The sequence below is a fragment of the Momordica charantia genome (assembly GCF_013281855.1).
Source record: "Momordica charantia cultivar OHB3-1 chromosome 5 unlocalized genomic scaffold, Mcharantia_2.0 BLBB01000005.1, whole genome shotgun sequence".
NCBI lineage: Eukaryota > Viridiplantae > Streptophyta > Magnoliopsida > Cucurbitales > Cucurbitaceae > Momordica > Momordica charantia.
This window is the reverse complement of record NW_028275163.1, coordinates 10,951,715-10,975,016: the sequence shown is the minus strand read 5'-3', so window position 1 is coordinate 10,975,016 and position 23,302 is coordinate 10,951,715. Positions and strand designations below refer to the sequence as shown.

The following is a 23,302-nucleotide window of genomic DNA, read 5'->3' as shown; positions in this document are numbered from 1 at the left end:
TGTGGGTTTAGGATTCATGGTATCAGGTTCTGGTTCTCTAAATCCGGTATAGGATTTTCGATTCGGTCCAATTTGAACCTTCTGCATTATACTTGGTTTGATCTGGTTCAATCCGGTTCCAAGTTTTTTCGGTCTGGTAGTTCGATTTGGTTTAGTTTGGCTAAAAGTTACTGCTTTTACTTCTAATCAACATCAGTGTCGGACTCCACCATAATTACCCAAGAAGCTAAAGAAACTAATAAAACTTCCACGGAGATCTACAATACATTCATCCTAGTTATAGGTTGGATGGAAAAAATTAACTAAAATTATCTCAACTTGTTCGAACATTCTTGTAAGGAAAAGGAAATAAAAAAAAACTACAAAGCAGCAGCAAAAGGTCAATGTTTTTCCATAAAACAATTGCCCAACTTAGAATAAAGAAGAGAGCTAAGAATTTTGAATTAAAAACCTGCTGCAGAAGTGAACTTTGTTGTTGCGAAGAAAACTGCTTGTGATTCCCTCCACCAAGAGTCATGCCAAGAAGTGTACCATGGCCCTGTTGCTGAACTTGCTGGAGACGCTGCAAGAACTTCTCTCTCTGATCTGGCGCTATTTCAGCTCTTCCACGAAACTGCCCCTGAAGATGAAATGGTTAATCACATATGAAAGGAAAATATGAACTTAGGGAATAGGCCAGTAATAAGTCAGATTGAAAATGAAGATAATTCAGCAGATTAGGGGATATAAAATATGATTAAACATCCAAGTCATCTGGAATTAAACCATTTGCCGCTAAAGATTTATATGAATATTTTATTAAGGAGACAACCAAGGTTCAGAGCAAACTTGAGAAACAATCACCTTATCTCCAACTAGCTTGCTATTTTTAAACTAAAACATATAATTAGTGATACTTCATCCTTCATCAATTAATTCATTATCAACCCCACAATTGATTTTGATACATCTTAAACTCTCCCACTAATCATCATTTAATAAATAATCCACATTAATGAGCATTCCGCATTAAAAAATGAGCTTAAGTTTTTTAATGGATTAGTGAGCAAGCATCATACTCCTTCATTCGGATTTTGGAAAGAACTTCCTGGCCTCCACTGCATGCTAGGAACCACAGATTGGGAGAAAACTCGACCACCTATAGCTGCTGCATCACTAACATTACCAGGATCCACCGTGCTTGTTGCATCACTAACCTTAGCCGCTGAAGGCAAAACCATTCTATTACTTAAAGGGGAAACCATAGACTGCGTTATGCCACTGTTACCAGCCCGTTCTTCAGCTCCCAAAAAGTTTCTCTTTGTGACTTCAGAGGCTGAAGGAACGTTACCAAGAGTTATAGTGCTAGGAACCACAATACCAGAAGTATGGGAGGAACTAGAGGGTGGTTGATTGGCAATGACACCTCTTCCCATTCCACCTCTGACAAGTCCAGAATCGGAAAATGAAGGAGACAGTTTACGGCCAGGGAAGCTAGTTTCTTCATCCTTTGCAGAAGTGGGCAGATTTACCGGAGATGAATTAGGAGCACCTGTAGTCTCCAATACAGCACGAACAGTACTTGAACCTGGGAGAATTGCTAATGGAGCGGACAAGCCAGACCCAAGCACTGCACCATTCAGAGAACCTGAGGCTGCATGATTCCCAGTTGGTGTTGTAGCCGCAGAAGAACCAAGGACACTATTCTTGGGAGGTGGGGTCTTCAAAACAGTGTCAGAGTTACCATCCGGCAAAGTTGAATCATCAACCTGATCCTGGATGACAGTATTTTGTTGATGATTAGCAGCAGCAGCAACCTGGAAACATCATCTGTTAATAATGTACTGCAGCAACTATACAGTACGATATTTAAGAAATAAGAACAGTCTAAAATGTATTCTGTTTAATAGGTACAGCAGAAAAAGCAGTTAGCACATTCAATTCAAAAGCTTAGACTCAAATGTACCTCACTAATTTACATGCAAATCCTATAAAGCTCTCTATACAAGACTTTTTCTTTTTTTTTTAGAATCAAGAGTCGGAGCTTTGCTCTCCTATACCCGGAGACACTCGCACCTGCCCCAGAGCCCGAACCTGAGAAACATTAAAAAATTTTGGTATACTCACCCAAACGTTCGAACTTGAGACCTCTAAAGCCGGTACAACCAAAAGACCCCAAACCCTCGCCCACAGGGCTTGTACAAGACTATTGAACACCTAAATGTAGGATAAAGCTCTATGGAAAACTATCAAAACTTTGACCAAAATAATATTTCATTAATAATACGTCTTCTAAATCTAAAGCAAATTAACCAGGAACAATTGTTAGCCTTGAAATATGTTAGCAATAATTTCAACTGAGATTCCAATTCAATAGCAAAAAGTTATGCCTCATTGACATTCCAACAAATAAAAAGAAATACTATTGTGCAAAAATCAATCCCATGCAAGTGAATCCTATCATGCATTACAAAACTCTACGGTTAACTAGGCTCATCTTTTTTTTGTTTATTTTTTGATAATTGGGAGTCAGAGCTTTGCTCTCCTATACTCAGCGGCACCTGCGCCCGCCTCAAGGCCTGAATCTGAAAGACATCCAGAGTTTTTGGTATTAAGCTCACCCAAAGGATTAGATTTGAAACCTCTAAGCCGGTATGACCAAGAGACTCCAAGTTCTTACCAAATTGGCTGCCCCTTGGGGCTTTAACCATGCTCATCTTTTCCTGTCATTCTAAGGAGAAAAGAGCATTTTACAATGGCCAGCAACTAAGAATGCAAATTACATAAGCAATAATAGATTTCCATAATTTTGAACAGGTGCACAAAAACCATTTTAAGAATAACGCATCAAATAAAGCAGAGTGTTAATCATGAAGAAATCTAAAAATGAAAAAATTCAACGAAGTTGGTAATAGCTGATACTAATAGACATATGGTACCTTTCAAATTCATCTGAATCATTTATAATAGCAACTACATCAAAAGTAAAATCTCAGTTACATCAAAATAAATGGAGAAAGACATACAGGCACTTGAGTTGTTGATGGTGCCAAAGTAGTCTTCAAGTTGAGAACCGGTGTGCCCTGCCAAAAGATAACATATCAATTTAGGTACTAAACTTCCAACTTGTTTTATAAAAGACAAAATATGAAGGCTCTTGAGACTTATGTCTTAAGCTCAATTTTTTCCTTCACCATTAGGATCATACAAGAAGCTTGCATCTCTAATAGCAGAGCTTGCAGCTCCACAAGAACACATCAAAGCTTGGAGTAAGCCTCTATGTAATGGTCAGAAGAGTAATATTAATTTCTCTATGTAATGACCAAGGGCCTTCCAAAATTGCAATTCGAAAAGTTGATTGACAAGGTGACAATAGAAGACATCTTAACCAGCTTGAGAGGAGTGTTAGTTTTAAATGTTTTATTAAATATTTATTGTGAATATTTATTATTTGTCTTTTCTTTTATATTAGCTATAATTATTAGATTATTTTCATAGTCTTATTATTTTGTGATGTGTTGGTGACCTTAGCCAAGATGACGGATCCTACCGTAGGTACCTCTACATGAGCTTCAAGTAACCAAATATGAGAACTGGCACCATAGGCACTTTGACGGTGAAAGAGGCGAACGAAGAAATCCATAGAAATATTTGGCGCCACTCACTAAATTCTGTGATTAATGATATTTGTAAATTGGTAGTTCCTGTTTGGAGAAGAAACAACAGAATAACTAATAGCATAAAAAAATTCAGGTGGTTTTCTCCCTGCTGAGACTGAAATAAAAGACCCACTTTTGGGTAGTGTCTTTGTAAGAGCAAAAGATGGCTGCAATTTGGAACCCCCTAAGGAAGAAATGGCCAATATCAATCTCAGTGATTTTGCTAATATCTTGAATTTCAAACGCATCAAAATGGTGATTGAAGATGAAGAGACATGATTTGAAGTTGAAGAGTCTCAAACCTCACTTTTATCCAATTCCTTAGAAGAGACAGAAATCCAAGTTACACATACATTTAATGAGGTAGATAAAGCAGAAATTAAGAATAGGTTGGAGGAGGATGTATTGGAATCTGCAAATGCTTTAAATGATTGCCAATTAGTGCCATTAAATGAAAGAACAAAGGTTTATTCCTTCTCCCTAAACCCTAAGAAGTCCAAATGACTTATTCAACCCATTATTTTTTTTTTTACACCAGACGAATTGATAAATTAAAAGCAGTCGACATTGTTGAGAAGGTAAAGTCAACTGAGATACCCAAGTAGACCGCCTTTAACAAAGAAACTGAAGAGTCTTTTGGTTCTAAGAATAATCTCTTAAGGAAGTTTTCAACTAAGAAAGACAAATTAGAAGTGCTCAAGCCTCTTTCTTACGGCTCAATTAACTCCACTAGTGACCCACTTGAAACTTCAAATAGTGAAGCTAGTGAAGATGATATAGCGGTTAGAATTAGTAGCTTCGGTTCTTTCCCAAAGCCAGCATTCCTATTGAAGATTTTAGTGAACATTTTTTTCAGGAAAACTTTCAGATCCTTTTCGAAAAGCAAAAAGAAGATGAGAATTCAGATCGTTTAAAGCAAACATTCCTCCACACTTGTTCCAATTGATAAGGCCTCCTGATTCTCAAGATGTTCAAGAAGCAGAATGCCTCACTTTAAAGTTCTTTTTAATTTTAAGGATTTTTTGGTTTCTCGATTGTGCTTGTTTGGTTTGCGCTTGGCTCGTTTGAACGTTAGTGGATCAGGGTTTTTGAAGCAAAAGAGATTGGATGAGAGCTTTTAGTGTGTTTGGAAGGGTGGCTCTTCATCTTCCCTTGGCTGTTGGCTGTTATTATTTGGGCAGCATATTTTCGAGATCATTCATTAGAATTCAGTTCTCAAGATGTTTTGATAAGTGCATGTCTTCTCATGTTCACAAAGGACAGTCCTTATTGCTTCTTGATTTTGGCTTTCAAGGTGGTTTATTATTGGTGGATTCATGGGAAATGAGAAGTCTCCATGCAGACTTTTTTTCTTTATGTTTTTGAATAATCAAAGTCTTTGGGGCAGATTTTGATGAGTACTCTTGGCACCTTTCACCTTCTTGCTTGACAAACAGATTCGGTTTTTGATTGGTGTACTAATTTAAATGCATCTCTCATTGTTCAAGACAACTTTTTGGTCTTTCTAGTGGTACAGTTCAAGCATGTTTCCTTGACCATTCAAAGGTTAGCCTTTAATGTTGCATGGTTTTTGGTTATCCAAGTGGTTTATTATTGGAGGATTTCATATGAAGACAAAAAGTCTCAAAGGCAGATTTCATCTTAGTTCATGGAATAATCAAAATTTTGATGGTTAGGTTTTCCAAGAAGCTTTTATTCCATCTTTCCTCCAATTTTTTGTTGGTTGAGAAGATGAAAAGTCTTTCTATGCCCAGGCTTCTCTTATTTAAAGAAAGGGGGTCTTTTGTTTGTCTTCTAATATTTGAAGAGGTCATTCTCTGCCCGCCCTAAAGTCCTTAAAAGTTTTATACTCTACAATGTTTCCACATAATCCTTACTCTGTTACTTCTTTGGGATTCTCTTTCAATGAAGAACGGCTTGAGTTTCTAAAGGAGTCATAAAAAGTGCTAAAGAATATGGCTTATTGTGAAGAAGCTCGTTTAAGAAAAACAATGGAGCTGCTTTCTAAATGGAAGTTAGAATATGATTCACTTTTTTGCAAAGTTCAGCTTCCTTTGACTTGATTTTGATCCAATTATCAAATATGATTGTTGATTGTCTCTTAGCTATCGGAGCTCTTGGAGTTTTTGGCAGCTTTCTTACCAGTTCGAAAGATCCGGTTAAGCTTTTTTGTCTCGACTCACAGCCAAGCCTGATGGTTTTTGTTGTTTGTTCTTTCCGTATTCTGATTTTTTCTTTTGATGTTCTCGTTTATTTTTCTTTTGGCCGCATTCACTCCCTTGAAGGTTCATATCTTGGAACATTTTGTACTTCCTTTTCATTGATTATTTCAATGAGAAGTTTATATCTTGTTCTAAAAAAGTTGTTTCCTCTCAAAATTCACATAAGACATAATAATTTCTTCCTCTCAAAATTGACAAGGACATATGCTTTTTGGTATGGTCAATCAGACCATAAACTTTGGCAATTTAAAAGAGAGACAAGTATTCCTCAAATTACAAATACTTTTTTCTTTTTTCTTCATCTCATTTCTTTCATTTGTTCTCAAAATTCACATAAGACATAATAATTTCTTCCTCTCAAAGTTGACAAGGACATATGCTTTTTGGTATGGTCAATCAGACCATAAACTTTGGCAATTTAAAAGAGAGACAAGTATTCCTCAAATTACAAATACTTTTTTCTTTTTTCTTCATCTCATTTCTTTCATTTGTTCTCATTCATTTCACCAACAGCTTAGTTCTTTCTTTCTTTTCTTCATTTCATTTCTTGCTTTTTTTTTTGTGATAAGAAACATACATATATATATATATATATATGTATGTATGTATATATATGTTTTTTTTATTCTATCTTTCTCTATATCTAACTTTAGAAGAAAACCTTTCCTCTTTTCAGCTCTATAAGCCCTCACAATTTCCGAAGCAACCAGAATAGCATCCATGATTTGCCTCCCCTTCCACAAAACTCGCTTGAGTATCCACAATAATGGTGGGAAGAACTCTCTTTAACCTTTCAGAAAGTACATTTGCTATTATTTTGTAAAGAGAGGTAGTAAGACTGATAGGTCTAAAATCACTAACCTTATTGGCTTTCAGCTGCTTTGGATAAGACAAATATAAGTCTCAATTGTTCATATGTTCATAATCCCCTTTTCAAAAAAATCTTGGAACACATCTACTAAATCTTTTTTCAAGATTTTCCAAGATTTTTTTAAAAATTCCATAGTCAAACCATATGGACCTGGCAAGTTAAGTTGCCCAAACTGAGGATCGCTGTGAATTTCTATCTCGAAAGGAGCTTCAAGCTCCTCTCTAAAGATAAAGGAATCCAATCTATAACTTCCAAGGTAAATCTGAAGCCACCATCTGCAGTAAACAGGTTTTTGAAAAAACTAGTCACTTCTTCTTCAACTTCAACTTCAGAGGTTAACAAGACACCTTGTGAGCTTTCTAAAGAAGAGATAAAAGCCTTACTCTTTCTCGCTGAGGCCCATCTATGGAAGAATTTGGTATTCTCGTTACCCTCCATCAGCCAGCAAAATTTACATTTCTGAAATAACAGTCTCTGTTCTTTTAAAACTACTTCAGTTAACTTAATTTTGATAGCATTTCTCTTATCAACCATTTCAGGAGTTAACATCCCTCTATCTTCCATCTTGTCCAGCACATCTATCTCCTTCATCGAGATGATTTTATCGTTGCCAATGTTGCCAAAAACTTGCTGATTCCAAATTTTGAGATGCTGTTTCGGGGATTTCAGCTTTTCCATAAAAATGTAACCTTGCCAACCTTTCGGATTCATGTTTACCCACCAATTTCCAACATTCTGAAGAAAATCTGGGTGTTCCAGCAAAATATCAAAGCGAAAGAGGGAAGGTGATCAGATGTAGTACGAGTTAACCTTGTTGACTCTAATTTCCTTGACCTTTCATGCCAATCAAAGGAAATTAGAAATCTATCCAGCTTTGGCGAAGAGACCATTGGCCTGTTACTTTACCAAGTGAAGGAGCCTCCTTTCAGGGAAACTTCTATCAAATCCAAATCAGAGAGATCAAAGCATTAAAAGATTTCATACTTTTCGTCACCCTGCCACCGCCAGATCTTTCAAAAATCCATCTGACAACATTAAAATCTCCTCCTATGCACCAAAGATCTGAACATAAACCCGCTAGACCAGCCACCTCCTGCCAAAAAACATCCCTGCCCTTTGGAGTTGCTGGACCATAAACCCCCTGTGATCCAACCACTCAAAGAGTTGTTATAATTAAAAGAAATAGTAACTGAGAAAGACCCCAAAATGGAATCAACAACCTTAATGCAGTCTTCTTTCCATAGAATGATAATACCGCCTTCTGATCCTACTGCATCTAAAGCAACCCAACTGATTCTTTTCGAGCTCCAAATGGACTTAACAAACTTTCTATTCAGCCCTTCCAGCTTCATTTCCTGAAAAATGACAACGTCCGACCTATTTTAGAAATCAAATCTTTAACAAGAGATCTTTTAGAGGCCGCTCCCAAACCCCTGAAATTCCAAGAGATAATCTTCATGTAGAAACCTCAGGGCCTTCATCTACTCTACTGTCTTCTTCATTTATGTCTGGTTCAGTTTCCCAAGTCCTTATGAGACTCTTTAGTTCCCTGGTATACCTTTTGCTAGCTGCACTTCCCTTTTCTTTCGATAAAATAGGCCTAATGCACAGACTATTGCTTCAAAGCTTTCAACATCCTTCTGGTAAAAGGGAACTCAGGATGGACCTCTGAATCCTCCTCTTCCTCGGTGACTCAAGAACTATCTCCTTATGATTTTCCGTACCTTGTAGTTCAACTACAACAATTTCTTTCCCCTTTCACTTTTCCCCATTCTTGGCTGTTTTCTAAAGAGTTACCAATCTGAAAACACAAGTGATAAGTCAGGAGGTCAGAAAAAACCTCAATTTCATCCTCTGTGTCTGAAGGAGCAGGGCTAGACAAGGATAAATCCGAAGTCAACTATTTTTCCTTTCCTTTTTCATTTTCCACTACCCCATGAACGTTTTCACACTCGACAGCTTGGGTTGAGCATATCTTTCCCTTTTTCTCAAATATTTTAAACTGATTTTACCCGGTAAAAGTGACCATCTTTCATTTTCCTTTATTTGTATCTTCATCAGAAACTAAACTTTCTGACTTCTGCACATTTTCTGAAGGTGAAGGGCACACATTTTGACTCTCCATAATTAATAGAGGCGTAGGGCTGACCAATAACCGAGGGGCCTGCCTCCAAACTTTGCTTCTTTTTTTTTTGTGACACAACTTTGCTTCTTTTTCTAAAAAGCCAGCTTTTCTATGTCCTCTTGTTGTCTGTCTTCCTGACTGTCTGCTGGGTAAAAACCACTTTGAGGAGGATACATAATTTTAACCACTGGGCTGTTCAAATCGTCTTCCACCCTCCATCTATCCACTGGGTTTGCGCTCTGACCTTTGGGTCCCTTGTAAAATAATTCTGGAGAAAAACCAGAATGAACTCTAGCCACTTTTCCGATTATCAAGCTTGGCTCCTGAGAAGAACACATTTGTGCTATGAAGACTTTTCCCCATCGATTAAGTTCACCTCAGCTGGAAGGAATACACAATAATTTCCTTTAACCTTTATCGCAACCTCTACACATTCAGACTTGAGTTGTTGCTGGCATAGTTTTCAAAGCCTCCAACTGCATTTCCTATAGCTTTAAATGTAGTCAAGCTCCATAAATGCAGAGGTGTATTTTACCCATTCTCCATACGAAGGGACCACTCTTAATCTCCCATGTTTCTGTGCGTCCGAGAGTTCCATCTTGAGAGTTAAAGGACCGAAAGTCACCCAACTCCTATTGGTGGCCAGCAACCTCGCCAAATCTTTGGAATAACATTTTAGAAGAGCTTTGTCTAGCATGAAAGGATTTATAATAAGATCTTCTTGGAGTTTGGAGAATCGCCAAAATTCTTTCCAAATCATCATGAAAATCCCTTCTAGCAACCACTGACGTATCAATCCAATTTATGCCTCTAACTTCCTGATTATTTTCTCCCTCGCAACTTGGCTGGGTAATGGTCTTATGGATCCGAGTTTGACTTTCCTCTTTTCTTTTTACAATCTCCAAATACGATGGCCCAGTTTTTTTTTTTCTTTACCCTTTCCCACAAAGTTGTCCTTCCCTTTTTCTCTGACCCCGTTTGTAAAATCAATCAGCAACTGTCTAAAAGCACTCCATCCTGTGAAGTCCTTATCGGATGGAACTACCAAGTTCCTTTTTCCCTCGAGCTTTGAACTCTCGTTATTTCAAGAAAACTCCCCCTCTTATTTGTGACTTTTTGGATCCAGAGAAAGCCATCTATGCGATCAACTTTCTTAAAAAACTTCAGGGTTTGGGGGTTTAATAGAAGATCGTCTAAAGAGTCTATAAGCCCAAACCCACTACTTCCTCTACTGTTACGGCAAAGAACCTCTTGTTGTGTCTTTCCATTAACTTCCAAAAAATGGCCATTTCTCTCCCTGTCAAAACCGCATCCAAAGAGCTTATTGTCTACTTTGATAGAAAGATGGATCACTCCCATATTTCCTTCGCTATAGAGAAAAAAAGTTACCTAGTTGGAGCACCTTTGCCATTGTTGCTGACATGAGGAAGAAAGTTGCCTGTGGAAGGGGAAGATGAGGGAGAAGGGAGAGAAGAGAGAAAAGCGCCATTCTCATTTAACTGCTTATAATTTACACCATTTCATTTCTTGGCTTTTGATGTTTTACTTTCATTCTTAATGACTTCATGTTGTTTTGGAACTAATAGAATTTGGTTATTGTACGTATCTTTTTAATATTTTGATGTATTTACCATTTAGTATTGATCTTTATAGTTTTGACATTTTTCAACTATGTATACATGCTATATATATTTTATTTTATTTATTTATTAAAGTACGTCTCGCTTCAGTCAGGTCTCACCTTTTTATTGCAGCTCACCTTAAGGCAATCCAAAGGCTCGTCACCTTGAGATGCGTCTTGTTAACAATTTCCATTTGTGAAAGAACTTCAACGAAGAAATTCCTCTAGAATATTTGCCTTGTTTTTGTCTTATTCAAGATTCTAAGCTTGAGAAGGTTGAGAAAAAGCTGGTACAGTCAATTTGGTGTCCCAAGGTCATTGTTTGAGCCAAAGTTGATTACATTGGTGAATCCAAGCAGAAGTATTCTTGAAGTACTAAAAGGAAAGAAAGCATCTCTGAAAGGTTTTATCTTCAATCTATTCCTACCGTAAAGGAGAACATATTTGTTTAAGAAAGTTCATTTAAGGATTGAGAAGCTCCAACAAAATCATTGCTATATTGGGATCACAAAGTACTAAAAGGAAAGAAAGCATCTCTGAAACGTTTTATCTTCAATCTATTCCTACCGTAAAGGAGAACATATTTGTTTAAGAAAGTTCATTTAAGGATTGAGAAGCTCCAACAAAATCGTTGCTATATTGGGATCACAGAAGTTTGAATTCGAAGACTTATTGTTTTTTATTCCAATCTGGAATCTTTCAATCTTCAAGATACAAAATATGACAGCATTTGTCAATTCGACCCATTGGAATTTCAACAATTTTAGAAGTTTATATCGGCCATTTGCAAGAAAAATCACCAAGAAAGATTTTCCATTGGCATTTTACTTCAACAAGATAGCTTGATGATGCTTGATGGGATGGTTCTGTTTGGTCAAACTTGTTCACTTGTCAAAGTTCGTAAATGATTTGTTCTTCATTATTTATCTTGAACCTTTTATTTTATTGTTTGTTTTTTGGTTTTCTTTTTTTTTTAACAAGAAACGAACTTTTCATTGATAGATGAAAATGAACCTAAAATGTTCAAAGATACAAACTCCCAAGGGAGTGAAAAAACATAAAATAAAAAGATACAATCCAAAATAGCAAAAATAAAAAGACAGAGTATCATCGTGTGTATGTCTAACTAGGGAAAATGAAAGCCCCCCAATTAACATATATCATGTTTGGAGAATAATTAGCAAAAAGATTGGATAGAGCACACCATTTGACGCTTTAAACTTAGCCAAAGATAGTTTTTTGGTTTTCTATTCACTCCTTTTGAAGTTTTTATCTTTGAACTTTTTTTTCCTTTTCATATATCAATAAAAAGTTTCTTTCTTGTTAGAAAAAGCAAAACAATAATACAATGATAACATTGAACTCTCAAAGTGTATATATACACACACGTGAGGATAAACTTTCTATTAACAAATTTTAACAAATATTTTTTTATGGGAGGACGTAATTGAGATTTTTTAATATATTAAGTGTAAAATTGAGAATTCAAAAGATTAACAACCAAATTGGGAAAAACCTACCAGATTAGGAACCACTTGGTACATTTAGCCAACAACATAAATGAAAATGTTGGTAATCAACCCAAGGACAAAAGGATCACAAAAACTAAATCCAAAGCATTCATTATATATATATATAAAAATAAAAAAAATAAAAAAGAAAGAAAAAGAAAGAAAATCATACAAACAAAAGAACTAAAGGAGCTCTAAAGTTTATATCCTTCTTTTTTATCCCTTTTATGGTTACTCTAGTTTAATCTTTATAACTCAAGGACATAGTTGTACAAGTTACATACCAAATCCTATTAAAGTAAGGTCGTAGTTTGAACAGATTCTCAACTTCTTATCATAAAATCAGCAAAAAGAAGCTTAAATCCATAACCACATCAGGCACCAAATATTGAAAGTAAAATGGATACAAGGGAATGACTCTATCCATGGGTCACTGATGACATGAAGAGTATCTCTAATTCCAACATCCCCCAGTTAAATGAAAGAATGCTTATCATTCAAGTTAGTATAATTGTTTAACTAAATGTGGAGCAAAGGGAGGAAAGATCCAAACCTTCACAAGGCTAGGAGGGCAAATTGTAACCAGATCTTCAAGGGATTCCACCTTGTCGAGTGGTAGTGTGCTGTAAAGCTCATCCACATCACTGAATTCATCAAAATCCTCCTATACAAACAAATGTTTTGAGAATCAATTGATAATATGAGTCTGACAATTCCATGAAATGAAATATAGTCATATGAACAAAAATCAATTGAGTTGAAGACATAAAAGCATACAGTTTTAGTAGTACTCGTAGTCAAGTGACAATCAGTCCAGATATTGATATATAAAAATGTATTTGCAAATATATCAATCTATTATTTATGTACTAGATTATTACATGATGCTTCTACATGTTGTACAGTTTCTTCTCTTCTATAATTATGATTCTTTCTTCTTCCTTTTCTTAACATTCAGGCCTGCCTACATGAACCTCAACTAATCTAGCAACATGCAATGACATTTGGTAATTAAAAAAGCTTGTACGATTTTAATAGTCGCCATAGGGTTCTTATAATTCTTGTGATATTAACATAATACAGTAAGGTACGAAAACCTGGAGTGTTCAAGCCAAATTATGATTCATATGTGATTAATACCAATTCCAGAGCCCCTCCACAATCACTTTTTGCCTCCTTTTTCATTCTTTTTTAACAAAAAACAAACTTTTTACCGATGGATGAAAAGGAAGAAAAATGTTCATGGATACAAACTACCAAAGGGAGAGAAAAAGGACTAAACAGCCCAATTAAAAAAAATCTCCATTTTAGGAGTTTTGTAGTTATCGTTAATTCTTACCAATGGGAGCAATCTGTTGTAATTGGCTTTCTTTTTCGTTACCTATGGCCTATGTTGATTGCATTGTTCTTTTATGCAAGCCCCCTTTTTTATCCTTTCATCATCTTAATAAATGCTGCTATCTTATGCCAAAAAGGGAAGAGATAGTACACACCCTTAAAGTCCAACATGATTGGAAAAAGAGATGGAAGGAGAAACAAACCTGATTCCTTTCCACGTAGTCTTCTAAGAACTCCTTGACATCATTGACTTGCTCAGGACTCAATTCATCGTTATCAAGCAGTCTCAAGATCAATTCCAGCTTCATTATATGAGCCTTGTGCCGTGTAATAGATGTTTCAAGATGAATCTGTAACAGCAAAAATTAATATTTAATTATAAACCCAAAAATCTAGGAAGAACAACACATCATTTTAGAAAATCCAAAGTACAACACTACTTACCAATCTAGGTGGCCGTGATTTCCCCTTCTTCACAGAGAGACCCTCAATCTCAGCTTCAAAATTATCAATCTGAGATTCCAACTCACCAACCTGACCCAGATAAAAACATTAAATGCATGGTCTTTTTTTAAACCAGAAACAAATTTTTCATTGATAAATGAAAAGGAACATAATTGTTCAAAGATACAAACCCCCAAATGGATGAAAAGGAAAAGGGACATGAAAGAAGCTAAAAGATACAACAAAGCAACCAAAAAGAAGCTAAAAGATACTATAAAGTGCATGTTAAGCAATTGGAAATATTTTTTCTTCCACCATGCATAAACAATAAAATAAAATGTCTGCATAAGGTTCCAGACTTTTGAAAGGTTGGTCTATATCACCAAAAGATAACTGCCCTAAGCTTTCTATTCTCTGACTTCCTACCTTAAATACTACATTTATCCAAATGGCTAGCAGGGGACTCACCCACCCCCACTCTCCCATACAAAATATTCTCCACATAACTAAATCTCCTCCACTATTATTTTCCCGTACACCTCTTGCGTATCTGAAGCGGTTGGAGGACTTGTCTACCAATTGGGTGGCTGAGAAAAATTGTTGACAACTTCAACAACAGAAAAGAAATGCAAATCAAACTAGGAAAAGGTAGGAGTTAGAAAAGCCCAAGAACCTGAGAACATCGTTCAATAATGATAGGACTCCTTTGTATAAGGGTTGGAGTGGGTGAAGCAAGAGTTTTGTGGTCTACTGCTTCAAAAACATTGTCGCGATATATGTGTGTGTAAGAGAGATGTAAACTCAGCTGCAAAATATCATGATTTCCTCCACTTTCCAATCCACGAAATTTTTGATTTCTTATCAACCAATACAATTTGCCTCTCTCTAATGCCTCTCTCTGCCTCCCCCTCCTACCTGTCCAATCCTTCTCCGACCACCACCCCCTCGACCCCTTCCAGCCATGATTACACCCTCTTCTAATTGCCTGACCACAACAACCTTCCATGGAAAACAGCTCCAACAGACATTTGGCCATGATAGAAAGAAAATCCTTCACAGTCGAAATAGACAAAAACACGAGGAACGGTTGACATCATAAAAGCAACAAAGGACAAAGCTTTCTCCATAGCTGTATATCTGTATACCTTGAGATGGATCATTGACAGCTTCAAAACTCTCTGACACCCCTCTTCTAAACTACAAATTTGTTAGGCCTCCAATTATAAAAACGTATAGTAGGAAGGGTAAAGAAGTCATTGTAGGGGGAGAGGACCATAACGGCCAAGAGAGAGAAGAATGGGGGACCAGCTATATGTAGGTAGGAGGGAAGAGTGCCTATAAGGGAAGGGAATGTAGGCAGAGGGAAGCATTCTAGCTTTTGGGTTGTTAGGGATAGATTCCCCAACCTCTCGGATTGGTGGGTTATTTTGTGCCTTCGGGCTATTCTTGCTCTTTTGTATTACCTTCGGGTTTATCTTTTGAAGTAAAAAGGACTAGTGAGGCGTTGGTACCTCACAAATTGGTATCAGAGCACGTCGATACTGGGCAAACTGAAGCAATATGACGGTGAAGGAACTAGAAATCAAGTGTGAGGTAGTGGAGAAGGACATCGCAGAGGTGAAGGTTGAAATCACGTTGCTACATCAAAAGGTTGATGAGCAACAGAAGATGAGCGAATGTATTCATGCGACACTGAAGGCGTTCATGGCGTAGGTCATTAGAGGCACATCCCAATCCGTTTCGACGGTAATGGGAGATACATCGGTGTTGAAAGGGAAGACGACTGGGGGAGAAGCCTCAGATAATGGAAACGGTAACCAAAATACTGATAGAAATCGTTTTAAAAAGGTTGAGATGCTGACTTTTGCAGGTCTGGAGTTGGAGTCCTGGATTTTCCGAGCTGAGCGATATTACGAAATCTAGAAGTTGTCGGAAGATGAGAAGATGATCGTGGCTATCATCAGTTTTGACGGTATAGCTATGGCTTAGTATCGTTATACTGACAACAGGAAGAAGTTCCGCGACTGGAACGATCTCAAAGGACGTCTACGGGACCAATTCCACCCAATGAAAGAAGGTAGGCAATGCGCGCAGTTATTGTCGATCAAGCAGGAGGGGACGTTCGCGAAGTATCGCCAGACGTTTGAAGCGTGGGCAGCGGCTGTTCCCCAACTTTCCGACAAGGTACTGGAAAGCGCCTTCTTAAATGGGCTCGACCCAGTGATGCGTGCAGAATTCCGGGCCCTGGAACCCAAAGGATTGGATCAAGTGGTACAAAAAGCCCAGCTCATCGATGACATTAATACCGCAAGTTCACAAGCTGAAGGACAAAATGTCACGGAGAAGGCCCACTCTGGCCCAACGACGGGCAAAACTGTCTCCAAAACCCTAGAGGTAATACCCACTCGTACCGTAACCCTTTCAAGTAAGGTTCCTTTATCTATGCAAGTAGTGGGAACATCGCACGCAACTAAGAAGGAAACTCCCTTCAAGAAGTTCACAGAGGCTGAATTTCATAAGAGGAAGGAACGAGGGTTGTGTTTCCGCTGTGAGGAAAAGTACACGGTTGGCCATTAGTGTCGGAATCGAGAGCTCCGAGTCTTCGTGGTACATGACGAAGAAATGTTTGAGGTGGAAGACGAAAAATTACCAAAATAAAAGAAAGAAGAAAATGAGGAAAAGGCGAGTCAGATCGTGGAATGTCATTTGAATACGATCGAAGGAATTTCAACACCTGGAACGATTAAACCTGATAGATTGTGGAGCAACCCACAACTTCATATCACTGTCGTTGGCTGATGAACTGAGTTTGACTAAGACTGAAACAGTGATCTATGGGGTGATAATGAGGTCTGGAATTGCGGTGAAGGGAAATGGCATCTATAAAGGAATTGTACTATCTCCGCCAGAGCTTACGGTGCGGGAGGATTTTCTTCCGTTAAAACTGGGAACACTAGATGTGGTACTAGAGATGCAGTGGCTCCAAACTATGGGCAAAATCAGTGTTTTCGAGGCGCACCCGGGCGCTCGCCTCAGGCGAGGGGCTAGGCTTTTTCGCCCAGGTGCGCCTCGCAAGGTGCCCAGGCGAGCGCCTTCAATCGGGCGCTCGCCTTTGGGCGCCTTGGCGCGCCTGTCGCCTGAGGCAAGGCGATCGCCTCCTTCAAGGGCCCTGAACAGTGCAACTATTCCTGATAAGTTTCCGATACCGATGGTGGAAGAGTTGCTAGATGAGCTGCACGGCTCCAAGGTCCATTCGAAGCTTGATCTTTGTTCCGACTACCACCAAATTAGAATGGCAGAGGAAGATACTCATAAGACTGCCTTCAGAACTCACGAGGGGCATTATGAGTTCCTAGTGATGTCATTTGGCCTCACCAACGCACCCTCTACCCAGGCGCTTATGAACAACGTTTTCAGACCATTCCTTCGAAGGTGCGTTTTGGTATTCTTTGACGATATTTTGGTTTATAGCCCTGACTTGACGCACCTTACCCATCTGGCCATGGTCTTCAATGTGCTGAGGGACAATTCACTCTTTGTGAACCTGAAGAAGTGTCACTTCGCACTAGAACGCATTGAGTATCTGGGTTATTAGGTTTCGGCGAAGGGAGTAGAAGTTGATCCCTCCAAGATAGCTGCCATGATCCAATGGCCAGAACCTACGAACGTGAAAGAATTGCGGGGCTTTTTGAGACTCACTGGATACTACAGGAAATTCGTTTCCAATTATGGCACTATCGCAGCCCCTCTTACCCAACTTCTCAAGAAGGATGGTTTCCAATGGTCGGATCAAGCAACTATAGCCTTTGAGCAACTCAAGAAAGTGATGGTGACTTTGCCAGTCTTGGCATTACCAGATTTTACGATCCCCTTTGTTATTGAGACCGATGCATCCGGAACTGGGTTAGGGGCAGTTCTGACTCAAAACCAACGTCCTATCGCTTACTTCAACCATACTCTGTCCTTGCAAAACCAAGCCAAATCAGTTTATGAAAGGGAATTGATGGCTGTGGTTTTGGCTATCCAGCGTTGGAGGCCTTATCTTTTGGGGCAGAAGTTCATTGTACGAACTGATCAACAGGCCCTCAAATACCTTCTAGAACAACACATAGTCCCACCCGAATATCAGAAGTGGATTTCTAAATTGTTGGGTTACGACTTTGAAATACAGTACAAGCCTGAGTTAGAAAACAAGGCAACTGATGCGTTGTCTAGAATGCCGCGACCCCTACTCTAGCAGTCCTCTCGGTTCCCGTAGTGATTGATGTAGAAGTTGTCAAAAAGGAAGTCGATGAGGATCCTTATTTTGCTAAGGTGCTGGGTAATCTAAACGATGACCCTGATATAGTGGAAAAGTTCCATCTGCAGCACGAAGCTTTGTATTACAAGAACAAACTGGTCCTAGCACGCTCATCATCCTTGATACCCGCAATCCTACAGATGTATCACAACTCAGTGGTTGGAGGGCACTCAGGTTTTCTTAGAACATACAAGAGGCTGCAGGAGAGTTGTACTGGCCTGGGATGAAGGAGGATGCAAAATGCCATGTTAGTGAATGTGAGGTGTGCCAAAGACACAAAACCGAGTCGTTAGTTCCAGTCGGGCTTCTTCAACCTCTACCACTACTCGACCGCATTTGGGAGGACTTGACTATGGATTTCGTGGAGGGCTTGCCTAAATCAATGGGGCATGACACGATCCTGGTGGTGGTAGACCGCTTAAGTAAGTACACTCATTTCATCCCTTTGAGTCATCCTTTTTCGGTTAAGGTTGTAGCTATGACTTTCATTAAGGAAATTGTTAGGCTCCACGGTTTTCCGAGGTCCATCATCTCAAACAGGGACAAAGTGTTCATCAGTCATTTCTGGACTGAGTTATTTAGGTTGCAAGGTACCACCTTGAAAAGAAGCACCGCCTATCATCCTCAGACAGACAGGCAATCCGAAAGAGTGAATCGTTGCCTAGAGATGTATTTGAGATGCTTTGTAGTGAGAAGCCTAAGCAATAGGAGCAATGGTTGGCGTGGGCAGAGCATTGGCATAACACAACATACCATAACTCTCTAGGTTCCACACCATTCTACGCAATGTATGACAGCCCCTCCACCCTTGATAGCATATGGAAGTCAGGGAATAGCCAATGCTACACTGGATCGGCAACTCATCGAGAGAAACCTTGCTCTTGCCCGGCTGAAGGAGAACTTGCAAACAGCACAAGATCGTATGAAGAAGCAAGCAGATAAGCGGCGTCGAGAAGTGGAATATGAGGTTGGAGATCTTGTGTTCCTGAAGGTACATCCTAACAAGCACGGACACGGACACGACACGACACGGACACGGCGATACGCCAATTTCTAAAAAATAGGACATGGACACGTTGGGGATACGTTATTATTATTTTTTTTTAAGATAATATATGCATATGAATTGATTATATAATACTTTTGCATAAATTAACCACACAAATTGAACAAAAACAAATCAAAATATACTTAACATCACAAAATCCATTTTCCAACCTAAATAAAATTTAAAAAGAAGTAAAATCGGTCTTTCATATAAGAAAAAACTAAAACTTTCATTATCTCATCTCATCTCAAACTTCCACAATGTCTTCATCTTGATCACCACTAGGTCCACTACCATCACCATCATTGGTAAAAATCAGTCTCTAAATCAGGTTCATCCAACAATAAATTAGCTATTTCAAGCATGTCAACATCCTCAAAAGAATCAAAACAATCTCCAGCAATGTCCCATAACTTCGTCTCTCCACTTAAATATTCTGGAGTTCTTCTTGATAAAAGACGCAAGTTACTATGGATGAATACCAAATCATCTGCACGTTGTGGCATCATCTTGTTCCGTCTAACAGAGTTAATAAATGAGTATGTGCTCCAATTTCTCTCAGAACATGAAGATGCGAAGGTTGCACTAGTAGCTTGAAAGCAATTGATTGAAGGATAGGTGCATAGACACCATGGATGACCCACCAATCTTTAGCATCCATATGATATCTATCAGCCACAGAGTCACAATCAGAAAAAGCGTTTGCCCTCGTTGAAAAACTAGCATATTCCAAGTTCACTTTTGCACAGTCTTCTGCACTAAAAAATTTCTTCAGACACTTCATCCTCTCACGAGTTACTTCAATATCTTTATGTGGAGGTACTCGATTAGGATCCTCTCTAAGCCATGGCTCACTATAGTACCTAAATATAAGTTTCGAAAATTTTGAACAATTAGATAGATATCACACTATAGATAAAATGAGAATAGACAAAAAGATGTAAAAATGAAAAGGTATCTCGGATTCAAAGAATGTGCCAGACAATGGAGTGGTGTATTATTCTTGTTCCAACGATCAACAAGAATATTATACACTACATCATGAAAAGAGGACACTTCATCTCCACGTTTTCCGTCGTGTCTATAAATTGCCGTCTTCACCTTTTCAATCATACTATCCCACATGTCATACACCAAATGAAGACTAGGTGTATCTTTATCACAAATTCAGATCATGTCATATATTGGTGAAGTGAAAGAAAGGATATGATCAATTTTGTCCCACCACACATCATCCAACACCAACTCCTTTACATATTTCACTTTTCTCACTCATCCTCTCTATAACATGTCCATTCGTCACTAATAACCATGGCTTGCAGACTACCTTTAATGATTTTAAAGCTCTTAAGCATAATAATGGCTGATGCAAAACGTGTTTCTGCCACAAAAAGCAATTTCAAAGATACAAACTCATTAAATATTGCAAGCCTCATCGAATGATTCATAATGAAATTCTTCACCACCATTACATCACCAACAATTGTAGCTATCCAACTGCATTCTTCATATGCTACCTGGTTATCTTCAACATTTTTTGGTGCACATATATTCTTCAATGCCAGATTAAGAGTATGAACTACACATGGTGCCCATGTAATTGTGGAGAATTGTGCTTCAATAATCTGCCCCGCAGCCTTGCAATTAGCAGCATTATCAGTGATTACTTGGACTACATTTTGAGGTCCAACTTCAGTAATTACTTCTTTCAACAAATTGGAAATAAAGTATTTATCTTTGATCTCACCTGAGCAGTCCACTGCCCTTAGAAACACTAGCTTACCATCGAAAATTGCCATAAAATTTATCAATGGTCTTCTTTGAGAATCACTCCAACCGTCAGTCACAATACTTACGCCCTTCTCACACCATGTGTTTTTAATAGGCTGCAATAATCTCTCAATATTTGCTTTTTCTTTCTGAAGAAGAGTTGTCCTCAACAAATTATATCCAGGTGGCAAATATCCCAACGACAATAAAGTATTTGCAGCATAAAAAAATGCACCTATGAAATGCGGATTTCTTGCTAGATGAAAAGGCAACCCCGAAGAATAAAACATCCTAGCAACTAGTGCATGTAATTGGTCTCTTGATGCCATGTTAAATGACTTTTCTAATGCACTTGGAGGAGCACCCTTCCTTTTCTTTGACTCAAAAAAAACTTGGTGATGGTGGCGACGATGGTCGATGGTGGAGGATGGTGGGTAGGGTTTTGTTGTTTTGGACTTTGGTGTAGGGTTTAGGGTTTTGTTGACTGTGGAAAGGAGAAGGAGAACACAGAGCAATAAATAAAAAAAAAACAAAAGAAAAAATTGGACACGCCACGTGTCCGGAACGTGTCCGGCCGTATCGGTGTCCGCTACGTGTCTGATACGTGTCCGATACGAACACTCCACCTAAAATAGAGTGTCCATGCTTCCTAGGGTACATCCATACCACCAACTCTCTCCAGCCAAACGAAGGAATGAGAAGCTGCAGCTTAAATTCTTCGGGCCCTACACAATCTTACAGCGTGTTGGCAAGGTTGCTTATCTCTTAGACCTTCCAACGACAGCCCGTATTCATCCTGTCTTCCATTTGTCGCAACTGAAAAAGGCTATTGGAACTGCATCAGCAGCTCAACTAATCCCACCAACTTACAGAGGATTGGGAGTGGATCTTTGAACCAGAATCGGCATTTGCTTTTCAGAACAATCCTACTACAGGAGAGAGAGAAGTCCTAATCAGCTGGAAAGGATTATCCAAAGAAGAAGCAACTTGGAGGACTGTCCGCAACATAAGCAAGCAATTCTAACAAGAAACAAACTTTTCATTGATATAATGAACATAAAGAAAATACTCAAGGATACAGACTCTCAAATGGAGCGAAAAATAAAGGGAAAAAAACTGAAAGATACAAAAATAATAGAATGAAGATGAATACAACATCTGAAATTTCATCTAATAGGTCGATCTTGGAAACATGAGAAGATGAGGCCCCAAGGGAATTAGTTGAGAAAGAGGCATGAGAATCTAATGATAGACTAAAATTGTCGAGAAACTAAAGCCAGAGCAAATAATCAACTGAGGAAGGGAGCAAGCCACACATCTATCCACTGGAGTAACGAAGAACCAATGTGATTTTATCCTTACTGAAGTGATGATGCAACATTTGATTCTTGATAAAACCACACTTTATAAAACCATATTGGATTCTTAGAGGAGACTGTAACTCATTCAATGGTCTCACGAAAATTCCAACATAAAGCGCCCTACCAAAAACATGAGAAATTTCAACTCTTCATAAATGAGGTTGAACTAATAGCTATAGTTGTCTTAAATAGCAGGTTTACCTGGTCCTATTTTAAAGATCCTCCGACTCTTGCCCTCATTGATCGTTTCCTCCTTTTGGAGCCTATTATCACCAAATTCTCCGATGCATCTGTGAAAAGGCTGGAAAGAATCGCATCGGATCACTACCTTCCCCCCCCCCCCCCCCCCCTCCTCATGCTGACCTTAGGGAAACAGGAATGGGATCCCTCTCCTTTCAAATTCAAAAACATGTAGCTCCAACATCCCCAATTTCTCCCCTTCATGGACAACCGGTGGAAAAACAACCCTATGAGGGGATGGCCTAGTCACGGCTTCATTAAAAAGTTGAAAGGCTTTAAAGCAGCCCCAAAAATCTGGAACTCAGAAATCTTTGGTTGCATACCAACTTCGAAGGCCACTCTTCAAAGGGAGCTACATTGCATGGATTTAGCAAGAGTTGGAACGAAATCAAATATTATAGTTGGATTGATCGCTTTGAATTAGCCTTCTTGAAAGCTTCAAGGAGGTGTACTTCTTCAAAGTTCAGATTATCATCTTTCAGATATTTCTTTAAATTGGAACACATTTATTTCTCATGTTTAATTTTCTGTCTTTTGTTTTGTTTTCTCCTTTGGGGTGGTATCTTTAAACTTTTGTTTCTTTTCATTAATTAAATGAAATTTTTTTCTTGTTCATAAAAAAATGACCTTTTTGACACTGTATAGTTTCTTCTAATGCCTCATATTGGAGTGCTCTTCACAGAGAATCCACTAATCACGACTCCTCTTAAATAAACCTAAACTTGGGGTGTTCTATTTGATCCTCATAAGCAAGCTGTCATCTTGATTCCTTCGCCTTTCGGTTGTTTTGAAAATTGAAGTTTCTGTTTCTTA

General features: G+C 38.4%; 1 protein-coding gene and 1 pseudogene across 2 annotated transcripts in view; both read right to left on the bottom strand.

The window, feature by feature from the left end:
* Positions 1-23,302, bottom strand: part of LOC111022901 (transcription regulator NOT2/NOT3/NOT5 family protein) — a 44,306-nt gene that overhangs the window by 13,360 nt on the left and 7,644 nt on the right. For both annotated transcript variants that reach the window (XR_002603034.2, XM_022300207.2), the window contains exons 5-10: positions 13,771-13,860; positions 13,530-13,676; positions 12,542-12,652; positions 3,006-3,062; positions 1,059-1,796; positions 452-619 (exon numbers count right to left, since the gene is read on the bottom strand). Coding sequence is in view for 1 of the 2 variants with exons in the window: in XM_022300207.2 (XP_022155899.1) it covers positions 452-619; positions 1,059-1,796; positions 3,006-3,062; positions 12,542-12,652; positions 13,530-13,676; positions 13,771-13,860 (1,311 nt within the window). In the remaining variant the exon portion in view is untranslated. The remainder of the gene's footprint in view (positions 1-451; positions 620-1,058; positions 1,797-3,005; positions 3,063-12,541; positions 12,653-13,529; positions 13,677-13,770; positions 13,861-23,302) is intronic.
* On the bottom strand, positions 13,872-21,695 carry LOC148211296 (uncharacterized; annotated as a pseudogene).